This window comes from Miniopterus natalensis, chromosome 12 (genome assembly GCF_054644295.1).
Source record: "Miniopterus natalensis isolate mMinNat1 chromosome 12, mMinNat1.hap1, whole genome shotgun sequence".
Lineage (NCBI taxonomy): Eukaryota > Metazoa > Chordata > Mammalia > Chiroptera > Miniopteridae > Miniopterus > Miniopterus natalensis.
In genome coordinates this window covers 70159924-70176300 of record NC_142092.1, presented here as the reverse complement: position 1 = coordinate 70176300, position 16377 = coordinate 70159924, and the positions used below count along the sequence as shown (strand labels likewise).

General features: G+C 59.5%; 1 protein-coding gene across 2 annotated transcripts in view; it reads right to left on the bottom strand.

Moving 5' to 3' along the window:
* The window catches only part of VAV2 (vav guanine nucleotide exchange factor 2), a 113563-nt gene extending 100289 nt beyond the window's left edge, over positions 1–13274 (bottom strand). For both annotated transcript variants that reach the window (XM_087822970.1, XM_087822972.1), the window contains exon 1: positions 13008–13274. In XM_087822970.1, coding sequence (XP_087679096.1) covers positions 13008–13211 — 204 coding nt within the window. In that variant the 5' untranslated portion in view covers positions 13212–13274. The remainder of the gene's footprint in view (positions 1–13007) is intronic.
* Positions 13275–16377: the final 3103 nt, after the last annotated feature.

The following is a 16377-nucleotide window of genomic DNA, read 5'->3' as shown; positions in this document are numbered from 1 at the left end:
GACGAGGTCCCGCACCAATTTGTCTCGGGGACCGGCCCTGCCCGAGGCCTCACGTCCAGCCTGGACACTGGCGGGGTCAGCCGCAGGGGCCGGAAAAGCAGCAGGAAGCCCGAGCCAGGAGGAGAACGGCGGGTGGGGGAGCGACCCGGGCCTGTCGGGGCAGATTCCGCGGGACTGCTGGAGAGCAGGGCTGCCCTGGGTGGCCACCCCATCCACCCCACTGCCCAGCCGACATTGGGGCACCCTCTTCATCACCCGGCCTCCTGTGAGCCCCTGGAGCAGGCGGTCGTCGAGCCCCCCCCACTCCACCCCCAGTGCAGGCCTGATGAGCTTTCCTGTCGGGCCTCCGGACTCGGGACTCCCGGGCTGCAGGCCTGCCCTCAATCCACTCCCAGTACTGGGGCCGCACTGGAACTTCCCGAAGCCACATCCAGGCACATCGCGTTCTCTCCACCCACTTCCCGGGCTCCTTGGCACCCCAGGAGGAAGCGCCCCCATCACCCTGGTTCCCTACAGCCTTGAAAAATGGTGATTCTGAGTTCCTGTCACCTCCCCTAGAAGTGACAGCTGCTCCAGAGGTCCTGGGCACCCTCTGCTCCCCACCCTAGGCTCTGGATCCCTCGAAGGAGTTGCCAGGCCTCACCCATCTTTCCCTGGCCCGAGCAGTTGTTCAATAAATGTTCCCAGATGACCTGTGGAAGTTGCAGGAAGAGCTGGTGAAATCCTGGAAGGCTCACTGGGGGAGATGAGAGGCCTGGCCAACCTTAAAAGCAGCAGCTCCAAAAGGCAGCAGGGAAGGAAGGCCCTTGAAGAAAGGGGTGACTCCCCCACACCAGAATCCGACCACAACTGAAGTGACCCTGGGGTCGGGTGTCCTCCACAGGAGCCACCTGTGTCCCAGCATGGTCCCCTTACACCACACAGTGACTCAGAAACCAGTGCCTACCAGGTCCCGAGAATGCACATAAAGCAGTTTCCGAAGTGAAGGATGGGAAACCAGCTAACACACTCCAGCGCCTGTAGCAGCCAAGGACTGCAGCCCACACCGACCACACGCAGCCCACTGCACAGGGCAGCCAATGAGATCTGGGCAGTGCAGGGGTGGAAAGAGGGTGATTAGGAAGCTCGTCCAGCCCGGCCTGCATGGCTCAGTGGTTGAACGTCAGCCTATGATCCAGGAGATCGAGGTTTGATTCCCGGTCGGAGCACATGCCCAATTGCGGGCTTGATCTCCAGTAGGGGGTGTGCAGAAGGTGACCAATCAATGACTGTCTCATCATTGATGTTTCTCTCTCTCTCTCCCCCTCTCCCTTCCTCTCTCTGAAATCAATAAAATATATTTAAAAATAAAAAAAGAAGCAGCTTGTCCAGATACACACACAGCCACGCCCACAGTGCAGCTCCAGCCCCACCTGGCTCCTGACCACCATGGCAGGGCAGATTGGGTTTTGGGGTCCCTTGGACATGTGTAGGCTGTAAAGACATAATCAGCTTCTCCCCTAAGCCCTGGCCATGGCGGAGCCCAAACAGTGGCAGTGAAAGGCGGAGTGCCTCCCATTCTGGGGCGCCCACCACTGGCCCAGCCTCGACCAAGGAAGTTCTTGCTGTCCTCAGGGGCCTGAGGGGGGCAGGTACAAACACTCCAGTGCTCCCACAGCCCAGGTGGCAGCATGGCCTCTTGGTGCCCAGTGATCCCCCCATAGGGGTGGGTCTGCCTGGCAAGTCTGTGCTCCAGGAACAGACACCCGCCCAGGCCCGGGCACTCTTGTTCCACCTGCCGCTCTGCTCTCCCTGGGCCTGGCTGGCTAACAGATGTTTCATTTAAGCAGCTAAATTACCACAAAATACACCCAAAGAGATGACAGGCCAGTTTCTCCCAGGGCTTATTTGCATGAGAAGGGAGTGGTGTGCAAAAATTCTATCTTCCCTTTTTTGAGAAAAAAAATTTATATTACACATGAGTTAAGAAAAAAGAGTGGCTGCCAGCACAGAAATTACCGACGGGAGTGTTCACATGGATATAAACCCTGCATCCTAGGAGCCCACTGGCGCCCGCCCTGTCGCAGAGAATGCTGCCTCCGTCTCCCGCCGGTAACTCAGGCAAATCCCTGTGCTCTCTGAGCCTCAGTTTCCGAAGCTGTCAAGTGGGCGACAGTGGTGCCTACCCCCAGGATTCCCTGTGCTGGGACCGGACCCACGGCCACGAGCCTCCAGCACTGTGACTAATTCTGACCATCTCAGCATCGCCAGGCAGTCCGGGGGCAGCCCAGAGCAGGCACAGTGCACACACAGGTGACTCCCAAGGACCGTCAGAGGGGGCTGAGTGCCCTCGAACGAGAAACTGTCCTGGCCAGATCCAATGTCCGCTGCCACTGACAGGCAGCCCCGGTGCCGGCCTGCAGTTCCCCAGGGCCGCCAGATGGCAAAGCAAAAGAAAGGTTGAGGGCCGGAGCAAGGGGAGACGGGGCCATGGCACTCTGGCCTCCTGCCTGGGCTGCCCATTTCCCACCTGGAAGGAGACAACCACCACCAGCCAGAGGCCCAGGCAGGAGGGAGGGGGCAGGACAGAGGCCGAAGAGCTGTCTAGGGTGTGGCTGAGCCATGGCCATGGGTCCCCGGCATCAACAAAGCCTGCAGTTCAGCAGACACCTGAGTCCTGACCCATGGCCGGGAGGCGGCCAGGGCTCCCCAAGCAGACAGACGGACAGAGCTCTGTGGGCAACGCCACCAAGCCCTCAGCTGCTTCAGGAGAGTGGACACAGCCCCAAAACTACCCAGAGGAGGTGGATGGCATCACCTTATCAGAGATGCAGACAGGCACAGAGAGGGCAGTCTCTGTGTGGGGCACAGCAGACCAAACACTGAACCTGGTCTCCTGACCCCGGAGTCCACTTGGACTTGTCACACACACACAGCCCTAGTCCCAGAAGTGAGATGCCATCCTGCAGCTGAGAAGCAGGCCACACAGCACACTGCAGAGGTAAGCCAGACCGTGAAAACACACACACACACACACACACACACACACAGCGGTGGGTGGTGAGGGCTGCGGCCTGAATATACTGACTCCGAGACAAGGCGCCTACCCTCCATGGCCCAGCCCTCAGCTCCTGCTAATGACGCCATCGGGAAACGCCTGCCCCCCACCCATGGCCCTGCAGTGGGACATCTGCAGGGCTCCCTCGGAGTGCGGTCGGCGTGGGAGCAGCAGGGTGGGGAAGGTGTCAGCAGCAACACGTCATTAGCTCATGTTGGGAAACTGAGATTCTCCCAAAGACACAGCAGAAAACCCACATTTCACTGAACGCAGATGCTGCCTCTGCGTGCTGGTCCCCGGGGACAATGGCACTCCCCGGCGGCGTGGGAAAACACCCCTCCTTAAGAAGCACCAGGAGACGGGGCCTTGTCACCCAGAGCACAGAGACCCCCAGAGTCAGAGCCCAGGCTGCTTCCCACAAGAGCAGTTACACCCAAATTCCACGCTCTCCCTGCTGACGCCCTGATGGCACAAGGCTTTGTCATTCACTCCTGCAAGGGGGATCCAGACACCCCAAGAGCCTTCCTCCCATCCACCCTTGGAGGCACCACAAGCAGAAATGATGTCCCCATTTTGCAGATGGGGCACTGAGACACAGGCAGGAGGCAAACGGCCCCAGATCTCACGTTCCTTCGTCACTGACCCAGAATCAGGCGCCGGCTCTGCACAGCAGGGAGCAGAGGGGCCTTTCTCCTGACCCCTCAGCTGAGACCCTCTCCTGGGCCCCTGGTTAAGGTGCTGAGTGTCGAGCCTGGAGCGGAGGAGTCCACATCCTGGCTCATCACTGCTCAAGCCTCCCTCTTGGAGAGAGAGGGAAGTCGGAAGGTATCCCGGTGGCCCTGCCACACGACTATGCACAGGCAGGGCTCCAGGTGAAACAAGCAAGGCCCACAGGCGCTTTAGGCACAGAGAGATCAGTGGCATCGGGACAGTTGCCCAGTGTCCGTGCCAGGCCTGTGGATGAAACAGCTCAGACCTGAAAGGGGTCCTGTCTCTCACCCACATGACTGTTGGATGGTTTCTCTCCTGTCCCAGCAGCAGGTAAGCTGGGGGAGGGGAGCACAGGTGCCCCAGACTTTGGAGCAGGGGGCAAATCAAGAGTCAAAGAAGTTTAGGGGCAAGGAGGAGGGTCTCAGGATGTAGTTGTCCTGAATGTGAGGGACCAGAACCATCTGCCAGCCTCCAAGGGGAGGACATGGGACTTGGAACTCTGGTGTGAGGAAAGCAGGGCAAGTGCAGGCTCAGCCTCTCAGGAGCTGTGTGGCCCTGCAGGTGGCTCAGCGGGGCTGTGGCATCCCCTCACCCAGGGGTCGTGGTGGACCCTGCACTCAGCAGGGTGCCTGCACCACCTCCCCTGACGGCATCCTCTAATTAGGAGACAAATATGACGATCATGCGAATAACAAAAACTGGAAACGTGGCAACAGGGAAACCAACCTGTGTTTTTGGGGGGCACAGGCAGAGGCAGGGCTGGGTGGGCCGGGGAGGCGCGTGGAGCAGAGAAACATCCGGAAACCAAACCTGCCCACTGCAGAACAAGTCCATGCCCGTACCATCCTCCTGACACCCACCCTGCCACCCTCCACAACTCGGGGAGACACCTCCTACCATGGATGCCGAAGCCCCGAGGAAAGAGGTGAACTTGTCAGGTGACTGGGGAGGCAGTGATGGCGGCATTTTACAAAGTCCTCAGCCCTGGAAAGGTTGAGAGATGAAGGAGCCCCAAGGAGGGAACAGAGGTCAGGGGGCAGCTGTGCCCCCGGCCTGCCTGGCCACTCTCACCAGACACCCCGTGTGCATGCTGCCTCTGAAACCAGACATACAACGAAATAAACCAGCAGAAGCATTTGTGGCCCAAAGTTTACGTTGGCTCAGGGGTGGGTAGGTGTGTTAAAAATAATTATAGTAATCCTTAGATAAACTACAAAGACCAACAAACGAAGCCCACAGAACAGAAATACTGTGTTTTTAGCAGCATGGAAACTTGCAAGACCTGTGGAAACCCGTGGCCAGCGGAGGGAGCCTCACCTGGGGGCTGCCTACCCCGTCCCGGCTGCCGGGCCCGCCTCCCGCTGCGCCTCGAGTTTGTTGTCCTTTCTCTTTCGGATTCAGAAAACAGAACAGTTGTAGCAGCTACAGGATGCCCACCAGAGAGGCCCTGAGAGCAGGAGTTTCAGAGGACCCTGAGCGGGCTCGCCCTGGCTGGGCATAAAGCTTCTCTGGCCTTGGGGCTCATCACACCCACGTGTGGAGTGCCAGCTCCTGAGCCCAGGTTGACTGCAGTGTTGTGACCTCAGACTGGCCCAGTCACCTCTCCACTAACCAGGGCACAGCCCGACTTGATGCCTCACATGGCCTGAGGGCCAGGGAGGTGCCCGTGCCAGGCAGTCAGGGAACTACCCTCCCAGGACAGGGTGTGCCCAGGCAGCAGTGATCTAGGATACCAGGGGGGCAGAGTAGGAGCCTCCCCAGAGCCCTGTCCCTGCAGCAGCTACAGGCACCCAGTTTCAAGGCTAGCTCAAGCATCACCTCCACCTTGAAGCCCTCTACAGTCACCCTGCCCCCAGGGATCCAAACGACGGCACCTCCTGAGAACTAGCACAGCCCCAAATGCCGGGACAGCAAACCCTGCATCTGCTCCCATCTCCTGCCTGGCCAGCCCAGGAGCTCCTGGAGAGGAAGCAGCAGGGAGAGTGTGACCCCTTCCAGCTGGTGTCACGGGTCACCCTGAGAGAAAGAGGCGGGGCTGCCATCTGCCAACCCTGGGCCCTCCACTCCCTGGCCCAGGGTCCTCCATTCTCCACACCACTGCCTCTGGGGCAGACTGGCAAATTCCCAGCGGGAGGGGCTAGGGAAGGAGGGAAGGGTAGCCCCGGGGTCCTGGCAGCCCACCCTCTCTTTCCCACTGCACCACTGAGCTGCAGCTGGGCACCCAGGTGGACAGGGAGGCAGCTGCCTTAGGATGCAGGTGGCACATTTTCTGGCACCAGGTAAGCAGAGGAGAAAGCTTTGCTCTTGTACATTTCCGGGCGCTGGATACAAATGGGGACAGAACTGCAGACTGAGATGGGACCCGGGAGGGGAGCCCAGGGACCAGCACACCTTCACAGACCAGTAGCTGCGAGCCCGCCCACTGCTGGCTGTGAGGCCAGTCCCCTGGCTTTGTATAGTTTATAGGCTAAGACAGGTTTTTACCTTTTTAAACAATTGGGGGGGGGGGTAAAAAGAACAGTATTTCATGACATAAAAGTTACATAAAATTCAAGTTTCATTCTCCGTATTGTACCGGGGCACAGCCATGCTCATTCACTCAAGGGCGTCCACGGCTGCTTTCTCACTATGAGGCCAGAGTTGAGTCGTTGCGACACAGACCGTCTGGGATGCGGGGAGAAGGAGCTGGGTTCAAGGGGCAGGCAGAGGGAGGCCCACCCTGGCGCCTCAGCCACAGGGCTGCAGGTCTGGAGTCTGGGCAGCTGCCTAACCCAGGACCCCTGCACCAGCCCCACCAGCACTGCCTTGTCCCAGGCGTCCCACCCCTCAAAATCGAGCAGCCATGGCCACAGCTGCAGCCTGAACACAGGAGGAAGGACCCAGTGCAGGACCCAGCGCCTCTTTGGAAGGAAAGAGTTTCCTCCAGGGAGGGGACATCCTCGGTCACCTGGGCCTCATGGCAAGAAAGAGCTCAAAGGAGGCCCTGGGGTAGGCTCCCAACAAGGCTCAGCCCCCACCCCAGGCCCAGGCCCAGCTGAACCCCTAGTGCCGGCACTGAGATGGCCCATTTCCGGGCCCAGACTATCACCCTTCACAATGGCTTTCCACCAAGAACACAGCATCATCCTCTATTCCACCCGAGGCCCAGGCTAAAGCCAGACTTTGCAATCAGTGAGCACACACCACGCAACCAATTCACTCCACGCCAGCGCCAGGGGCCGCCCTCCTGTGACCTGGAAAGTGAATCCAGACCCACAAGCCTTGGGACCCTGTTCCACACAGCTCTGCAAGTGCCCCTCCAGCCAGTCAAGTCGATGCCGAAGCCAAGCCGAGGCCCCTGGACCACCAGCCTCTGCTCTCCCACCCCCACCGCAGCCTGGCTCCCCAGGACTCCTCAGCTGCCTCCGCACACTCTGTGCCAGGTAGAAATGCTAATGTCCGAGAAATCGGTGTGGTTTTTTTCTTATCACCCCCGCAAGGAGCTTTTCCAGGTATTCTCCCTAAGCATCCTCCCCACATGAAATTTTAATATCGTAGATGTACTGTCTGTTCTGTACTGTGTACATCTGTGCTTTATGCATAAAAAGAATAAACTTCTTCACCCCCAGAGATCTGATTTCCACCCCTCTGTTGAGAGCACATGGGTAAAATAAAATGTATTATTAAAATTAATGTTGCATACTTATTTTTACTTTTGTAATACGACCACCAGAAGTTTTAAAATACAGATGTGGCTCACATATTTCCATTGGAAGCACCAATATAGGTAGAAACTGATACAAATATAACTGTATGTGGGCATATATGTGTCTGCAGTCACATACACAGATACCTGTGTGTACTCACAGACACACAGACACAAACCAGGTCTGACCACGGACACACCTAGAAGCGGGGACACCCAGCAGCAGTGTGCACACCAGCACCCAGATCTTGGCTTCTAAGTACTCCTGTCACTTTGGAAGCAGAGCTCCTTGGACAAACGGCTGATTCCTGGCCTGGGGCAAAGACAAATACAAGGGGAGCCTAGAGCACTTTGTGCCAGAAAGGAAGGCAGGGCTCAAAAAATGATGGGAACACATCAAAGACACACAGAAGCCGCTTGAAGCAGTTGCCACCGGTCAAACCTAAGACAACTTGAGCAGCCCAATGAGTGATGAGTCATAGACACTAATCCACGGAATAAAATAGGCAACCAAAATCCAAACTGGGGGAGAGGGAGGGAGGGTTAGATATTTATATTGTCTCAAAGAACTTTCTCAACAACATCTGTGACCTACAGGGGGATCAGAGTAACTTCACAGTAGAGACTTCCAGCAAACTCCACCTTAACCAAGTGCGCAAAGTCAGCATCCCCAGAGATGGGACAAATCTAAACCACGTCACCTGCAAGACAGGATGCCAGCAGCAGAGCATCACAGTTGCTCCAATACTACAGGCGCAAAACCCCAAATGGAGGGACACTCTGCCACCTTCAAAGTGTCAAGGTCATGAACATCCAGGAAAGGCTGAGGAACTGTCCCAGACTGAAGGGCTGAAGAGAGCGCAAGGCCCTTGGGTGAACCTTTGCTGCAAAGGGCTGTACTGAGAGCCCAGAGGCTTCTGCGGGGCGGGACTACGGCTGCTGGGTCGGGGTTCAGCTGTGTTGGGGTTTGGATGTGTGGAGACATCGCCCTTGTCATAGGAAACACACGGGGTATAGGGCACCAAGTCCCCAACTTACTATCACATGGGTCACATGGGTCAAGAAAAAGTCCTGTGCACTGCACTTACAGCTTTGCCATAAGTCTGAGACATTTTCAAAATTAAAAAGTATATATCTGCCAAAAAGAAAGAAAAGAAAAAAGAAAAGAAAGAGGAGAAGAGAAGAGAAGAGAAGAGAAGAGAAGAGAAGAGAAGAGAAGAGAAGAGAAGAGAAGAGAAGAGAAGAGAAGAGAAGAGAAGAAAGGAGAAGGGGAGGGAAGGGGAGGGGAGGGGAGGGGAGGGGAGGGGAGGGGAGGGGAGGGGAGGGGAGGGGAGGGGAGGGGAGGGGAGGGGAGGGGAGGGGAGGGGAGGGGAAGGGAAGGGAAGGGAAGGGAAGGGAAGGGAAGGGAAGGGAAGGGAAGGGAAGGGAAGGGAAGGGAAGGGAAGGGAAGGGAAGGGAAGGGAAGGGAAGGGAAGGGAAGGGAGAGAAGGAAAAGAACAGAACAGAAAAGAGAACGAAAAAAGAAGAAAAGAAAAGAGAAGAGAAGAGAAAAGAAAAGAAAAGAAAAGAAAAGAAAAGAAAAGAAAAGAAAAGAAAAGAAAAGAAAAGAAAAGAAAAGAAAAGAAAAGAAAAGAAAAGAAAAGGCTTCCTTATTCCCACTGGAATCAGCCCTCCTGTCACTGCTCCCAGCTGCCGCGGTGTCACAAACCTTGGCCTCGGAACCAAGGAGCCTCCTGCTCGCACTCGGGAATTGTCTGGACACATGAAGGCCGCTTTTTCAGCCAACAGGCAACTCATCTCATCAACATCCACTGTGGGTCCCTGCTCACCTGGAAGCTTCTGTGCGCGGCCTGCCCCAGGCCCCTCGCCAAGCAGCACAGGGCTCAGCAGAGAGAAGGCACGAAGCCATCAAGGAGCAAAGGGACCAAGGGATGCCGGGCCCTGAGGGACCCAGAGATGAAGACTCAGTCTGAAGGAAACAGATGACCACCCACGGTGCTGGCATCCATCACTCGAAACCTATCCAGCAAGAGTATGGCTCCCAAGTGGCAAGGACATTGAACCAAAGAGGGAGAAGTTCAGGGTTAGGGATACATAGCATGTACACCAGAGGCCAAGGCTAGGCTCGCCACCCCGGAAGAATCAAAGAGAGTGAAATCAGAGGAGGCTTCCCAGAGGAGGGGGCCTCTAGACTAGCTCCTACAAGAACAGGCTCAGAGGAGGGGAGGTCCTCCAGCAAGGGCACAGCACATAATGGACACTGACACAAAAAGCATGGGGAAGGGGAGCAGGCTGGAGCATCCAGCACCAGAAGGCGTGCTGGAGGTGTGGGCGGAGAGAGAAAAACCCTGGTGAGCCCTGTCTGTGCAGCGTCCCTACAGCCCGCTGCCCAATCTGTACCTCGGGAGGACACCTGCCAGGGTGGTGTGGGCACGAGGCAGGGTGGGTGGTGTCCTAAAGGTTCAGACTGCAGACCAAACGAGAGGGCTGTCTGCTGGCATCAGCAACCACAGAACCACACAACCGAAGCTGCTCCAGCCACATGCAAGCTCTTCCTAGGATCAGCAGATTGTGGCCATACCTAATTAGTTTAATTACACCCAAGGTGGCTTCCAGGCATTTTGAATAAAAAAATAAAGCATACTCTGCCAGCTCCAGGAGGGCAGGACAAACAGGCAACTTGGACCTCTCTGTGAATACCTCCTAGTACCTGGTTCTGTACACAGTAGATGCTCAATAAGTGCACATTGCTATTAAGCTCCTTTAGGGCCAATAATCCAGCTGAGATCAACTCAAAGAGGAGGGACACTCCAAATATTACCTTCTGAAAAATGATGTTACCATGAGAAGCCAGAGTGGCATTCTGAAAAGAAGGGACATCACAGAGGCCTTTGAGCAGGACTGGAGACTGACGTGCCCACACCACCAGCATCCAGGAAACAGGCGCGCACTCCCCGCCCACCCACCCAGGGAAACAGGCACACGCCATGAACCACCTGAGAAACAGGCCAGGAATATCCATCAGAAAGTCAGCAAGATAGCCGAGGGAGGTCTTGAAACCATAATTTGTTTAAACAGTCCTGGACAGAAGACCTAAGCTCGAGTTTGCTTTGCCACACATCTGTGCGGCCTGGGGCAAGTCATTCAACCTCTCTGAGCTTTCGCTGCCTCGGTTGTGAAACAGGGATGGCACATCCCTCCAGGATCCTGCCTAGCCCAGGGCAGGACCAGACAGGAGGGGCAGGTAAGATTTTTCTAGTGATCCAACCACCGTGGACCAAAAGGACACCTTCTCTCCCCCCAGGGTTGTATGTATCCTGGATGACAAAGAGCAACCGCACAGAGAGGCTATCAAGTTCCTCTCCCAGACCTTGCACAGCCATTCGTGGTAAAGACAATGGTTTCTTTAACTGTGAATGTACAGATGGAGTCACGTCTAGCTCCCGACCCAGTGACCCAGGTTCACAGAGCAGCTGCAGCCATCCCTGCGCCTGCAACAGCCACACAAAGACCAGTGCGACCAGCCCCACCCTCCATGAGATGGCAGGTCTGGGAGACCGGCCCACATCTTCCTACAAGGACGGGTATTCCCAGTGTCCAGATGACTGTCCTGAAATTGCTACGGCTGATTCAGCACCGCGCCACGGACATTCTCTTTGAATCCTCACAATGTGCCTATGAGGTGGCTACCATTACTTCCCCATTACACAGATGGGGAAACTGAAGTCCCAAAGGTGGTCACCTACCTGGGAGGTGACAGTGCCCTGTTTCACTGAGAGCATGTGGCCATGAAGACACACAGACACTCACCCACCCGGTTCTCCTACCACTAAGCCCCCTTAACACCCCTTCATCACCCAGACTGGGGCAGGGGAGCTCAAAAGGGCTGCGCTGGCGTCAGTGCTGCTGCCCATCAACGGCTCCAAGACCCCAGGAAGTCTCTGCACTTCCAGCACAGGGCCTGAGCCAAGCCACCTGCCACAGCCAACACCCCCTCCTCCCCCATCCTGCCAGAACCACAGCTGGGGAGGAGCAGCTCCAGGACCCAGTGGCCCACCAGACCCAGCCTCTGCTATGTAGACCCACCCACCCCAGGCTGTGCCCTGTGCCCTGGTCACCCTGCCAATTAGGTGGAAATCTGCCAGGAGCCAGCAAGCCTGGGCAGCCCCTGCAGTTAGTCTAAGGGAGGCACTCCCACTCAGCTCTACCCTCAGCAACCCTTCTTCTCCTGTTGGGGGGGCTGAGGACAGAGGGTGGGACTGGATCTGGGACAGCACTCTGCAGCAGGGCCCGGGCCCCCAGGACCTTGGGCTGCTTAGCACTGAGAGAGCCTAAGGATGGTGCTGGCTTCAGGGGAGCCCTGAGGATGGATGAGACTGCAGGCAGGGCACCACCAGGGCTCCCTCCCTGGGCTGTCCACCTCCTCGGTGCTGGGCTACTATTACTGAGTGAAAGGGCGGCCCCCTGCCCCCTCAGGGCTCTTCTTTGTCAGAGGCCACACTCCCCCTCCTCCTTGGAGGGAAGGGGGTACTCCAGCCTCCTTGGAAAGGCGGTGACAGCCAAAGGGCAGAGGCCATGAAGCCCAGCCTGGAAAAGCTGTGACTCACCCCAGCCCCTTTTCCAATGTCACACTTGTGAATGGCCCTTGTCCACTTGGATTTGCCCTGGGCCATGGAGGAACCGGCTACATACAGGGCCAGCGGGAAGGTAGCTCCTGGGCAGTACTGGCCAGACCCAGGCTGGCACTCCGGTCCCCTGGAGACCCCTCAAAGCATGCTGGGGGGGGGGTCCTACCACCCCAGGAAAGGCAGAAAGAAAGCCCACGATTCTGCTTAAGTCTCAGCCAAGTTCCCTTTAAAGGGCCAAGAAAGGCAGCTCCTGCTGGCAGAGCAGACATTTTCCTGCCAGCCAGCGGCCACACGGGCCTTGGCCACGACAAAGGCCACCCTTGAGGGTGCCCACCGATGGCTCCAACCGGGGAAGTGATGGGGGACTCCTTTCACACCAAGTTGCGCGGGGACCCCGTGGGGGCCCGATGCCCTCCCAGCCGGCGGTGGTGCAGGAGGAGGCAGAGGCCGGCGAGGGGGCGGCGCCCTGGGCCCACCCGCTCCCCGCGCCCCGCGGGCTGGGGTCCCCGCCCCGCCCCCCGCGCGGGGCCCGGCCACGCCTGCTCGTCCTCCCGGGTGTCCAGCACCCCTGCGGAGCCCAACCACGAGACGCCGGACGAGGCCCGGGCGCGGCGGGCTCCCCGGGGTGGGGGGGACACTCGCAGGACCCCGTGGCCCGGGAGCGCGGGCGGCGGTGGCGGGCGCCCCACCGGGTTGCAGTGCCCGCGGGCGACGGAGGCGCGCCCTCAGCTTCGGAGACTTCGGTCAACTTCGCGCCTCCCGGGGTCGCCCTTGGGAGGAGCGGGCTCCGAAGCCCGGGGCGTGCCCCTCGCTCCGCTCCCCGTCCCGACGCCCCCCGAGCCCCGCCGCTGGAGCCACTGCCCAGGAACCGCCCGCGGCTGCGACCTCCGGGTGCGCGTCCCCGCGCCCGGGACCGGGACCCCTCCCGGCGCGCCCCGAGCCTCACCTGGGACATCTGCGGCCGAAAGTTGATGTCCTTCAGGTCGATGGAGCCGGGGGAGAGGTTGTGCAGCAGCTGGCACAGGAGCACCCCGTCCCGCAGCGCCTGCGCCAGGTCGAAGACCACGGCCGAGGGCCACACGACCCGGTGGTTGGGCGGCAGGACCTTGCAGTCGATGAGCCAGCGGCCGCACTGCCGCCACTGCTCCATGGCGCCCGCTGGGCCGGCCGCTCAGCGCAGCGCTCGGGCCAAAGTGCGGCGGCCGCGGGGCATCCCGCCCGGCCGCGCCGGGCTCGGCGGCCGGGGCGGGGCTTCTCTCGGGCTGCCCGGGTCTCCCCGTCCCCTCCTCCTCTTCCTCCTCGGGCTCCTCGCGGGCCGCCGCTCCCGCCCACGTGCGGCCGCGGGGTAGAGGCCGGGCGGCGCGCGGGTCCTCGGTTCACACGCGCAAGTCCCCCCGGGCCCCGGGCCGGGCTCCGCGCCGTCCGCCGCCGCTGCGCTCCGCAGTCAGCCCCGCCGCGCGCCGCATTCTGCGCTCGGGGCGCCCCGCGGCCGCCGCCGTTCCTGCCCCGCCCGAGACAAAGGCCCGGCGGGTCGCTCGCTCCGCGCGTCCCGGGCCTGGGCCGCCCTCGCCGCCGTCGCTTTGTTCGCCCCGCCCGCGGGCTCCGCGCTCTGCAACCCGCGCTCCAACTCAGCGGCTCAGCGGCTCGCGGGCGCGGGGGGCGCGGGGGCGCGGGGGCGCGGGGGGCGCGGCCACGGGCCGGGCGGGGCGGGGGCGGGGCCCTTGCCTAGCGCCTCCCCGCGACCTAAGCACCGCCCCCACCCCCACTCCACTTCCTGCCCCGGGGCCGCCCCCCAAAAGTTGTGGAGGGCGGGAGCCCAGGGCCCGCCGGATAACTGCAGGCGGCACCCGGACTTTGGGGAGCTCTGCGCACGAGGCGAGCGACCCCGCCTGTGGACCGATGGCCGGTCGCTGTCCCTTCTTTCTCCTGCTTTCCGCGCCTGAAAGTCAGGAGGTGGCCCCTGTCTTGCTGGGCCCCCCCGCCTGGCCGGGAAGGACAGACCCAGAAGGCCTCCTGCGCCCCGTCGGCCCGTGAAGCGGCCCCCGCGGAATAGCTCGAGGCTGGCGGTGCAAGGACCGGGGACGCACCCAGAGCTCCTTTCCCATCCTCCGCCCCGGCCCGGGGACGGGCAGGAAGCCCCCCCTTCTGACCCCGCACAAAGGCTGGGATTCCCCTGCTTTATGACCCAGAGGCCACCCTGGCCACTCACAGCTGCCCACAAGGCAAAGCCTGGCGTCCGAGCTGGAATATGTGAGATAAGTAATTGGGGGAGAGGGCCGGAGCTGAGGCCAGACCGGCCCTGGGCCGCGCCAGGGGCTCCTCTGACCCTGCCCTGAACTCTTTCCTGGGCCGCGCCCCCGGGGGCGGGCAGTGTTCTCCGCAGCTGGCCGTCAGTGACAGAGGGAGGGCTTCGGGGACATAAAGAGCCCATCTGGCAATGAAATGATGTGGATTCTGGCTCAGCTGTCAGGAGCCCCGGGCTCTCACCACTGATGGACTAGGCCACCTCGGAGAAGTCTGAGCCCCTCTCTGAGAGGGCTCAGTCGTGGGGTGCAGGTGTGGGGTAACCAATCCCAGGGGTCACCCACCCTGGACACGTGTGGTTGAACCCCTACCTGTGTTAGCTGGGCAGTGCTGGGCAGTGGCCCACATAACCCAGCCCCCCTCCTCCTTTGGGGCTCCTGGTGCAGGAGCCAGAGCAGGGCGACACCCCCACCTCATTTCAAACCCAAAGAGGGTCCCCTGGACCCTCTGTTCTGAGAACTGGCTGCTGCAGAGTCAGACTTGCAACCCTTCCCAAACTGAAGAGGAAGCATGGGGCTGTGGAGAGAGGGGGTCAGGAAAAGCTGGCCTCTGAGGGCACACAGGGCCCATGCAGGAGTAGAGTAGTCAGGCCAAGTGACCACTGAGCTCCACGCTCCTGTCCTGCATCCTTCCTCGGAGGAAACGGGTGTGGCACCTTGGTGAACGTGCTCAGGAAGGAACCTGCCTCAGGGGGTGGGAGTCTGCCAGCCTCGACTGAGACAAAAGCAGACAATCTCACGGCAGCTCTGTGAAATCGCAAAGTGGGGGACAGAGCCTGAACCCCAGCCCATCCAGCCTCCACTCCGAGAGCCAGCACAGGCACCTTCCCTGGCAATGCACCCTCCTCCCCTGTAGCACCCACCCAGTGAGAATCCCTTGTGAAGAATGAATAGGACTGATTATCCAAAGGCTTGGCACGGTGCTTGGGGCAGAACGTGGCTCCCCCAAACCCCCCTCACTTGGGGTGCCCTATTCACAGTGCTCCATAAATGCCTGTGTCTCTCTCCCACAGGTAGCTCCCTCAACAAGAAAGGGGCCTCTGTCCTCACTGCCCTTGTCATTCCTGCTTGGGCAGAGAACCAACCAAGATGATGATCCCCGGGCTGGAACACAGTCCTGGGCGGCCAACAATGCAGACGGTCGTCTGATGCCCCCTGGTGGGTGTGGAGGGCACTGTTGCCACCTGGATGCCCGCTATGAGCGTCACTGTCCAGCTGCACCGGGAATAGTCTAGTCAGGAGACTCAGGCCTGGTCACTGTGTTGTCCTGAGCCAATCACAACACTTCCCTGAGTCCCAGTTTTTTAATGGGTACAGTCAGGGCCCTTGGGATGCTCTGCAGGCAGGCTGGATGCAAGTGAATTAATGAATGAAAACTTGACGGAAACTCTTCTGAACACTTGGAATGGGTTTAATGAGCAGGTTTAGACTGTGTCAACTCAGAGCATATATCAGGACGAGGGGAGCCATTCCAGAAAGTTTTACAGCTGTCCACATGCTCTCAGACTCAGAGCTGTTTGCCACGGCTGCCTGTGGCACTCCTCTGGGGGCGCAAGTCCCATCGCATTCTACGGAGATGGCTCCCTGGAGCTGAGCTCACAGACTACAAGTGAGGGGTACCCTTGAGGCCCACCTTTAGCACAAGTAATTTAGACACTGTTTTCTTTAGTGAGGGAGTCCCTGTGCTAAGCGCCTGGACAGTCCACAGGAGAAGCAGGAACAGGTGAAACCCAGGGGGCAGGAAGTGCCAATACTAGCCACATATCCCAAGTATGGGAGGAGGGTCGCAGGCCCCCTCTCCCCGAGCCCCTCAACAGCCTCCACCTGCACCACCCTCACCACGGGTCTGTCCTCAGCAGCCAGCCAGGATCCATTCAAACCTTGGTGAGGCCCTGTCTCTCCGCCCACGGGGGAGCCCTCACCAGAGGTAAAATCGAAGTCCTTCCCTGCAAGTCCTCCCTGGATGATCTCATTTCCTGCAGTGCTCCAGCCATGTCCAGCATGCCCTCACCC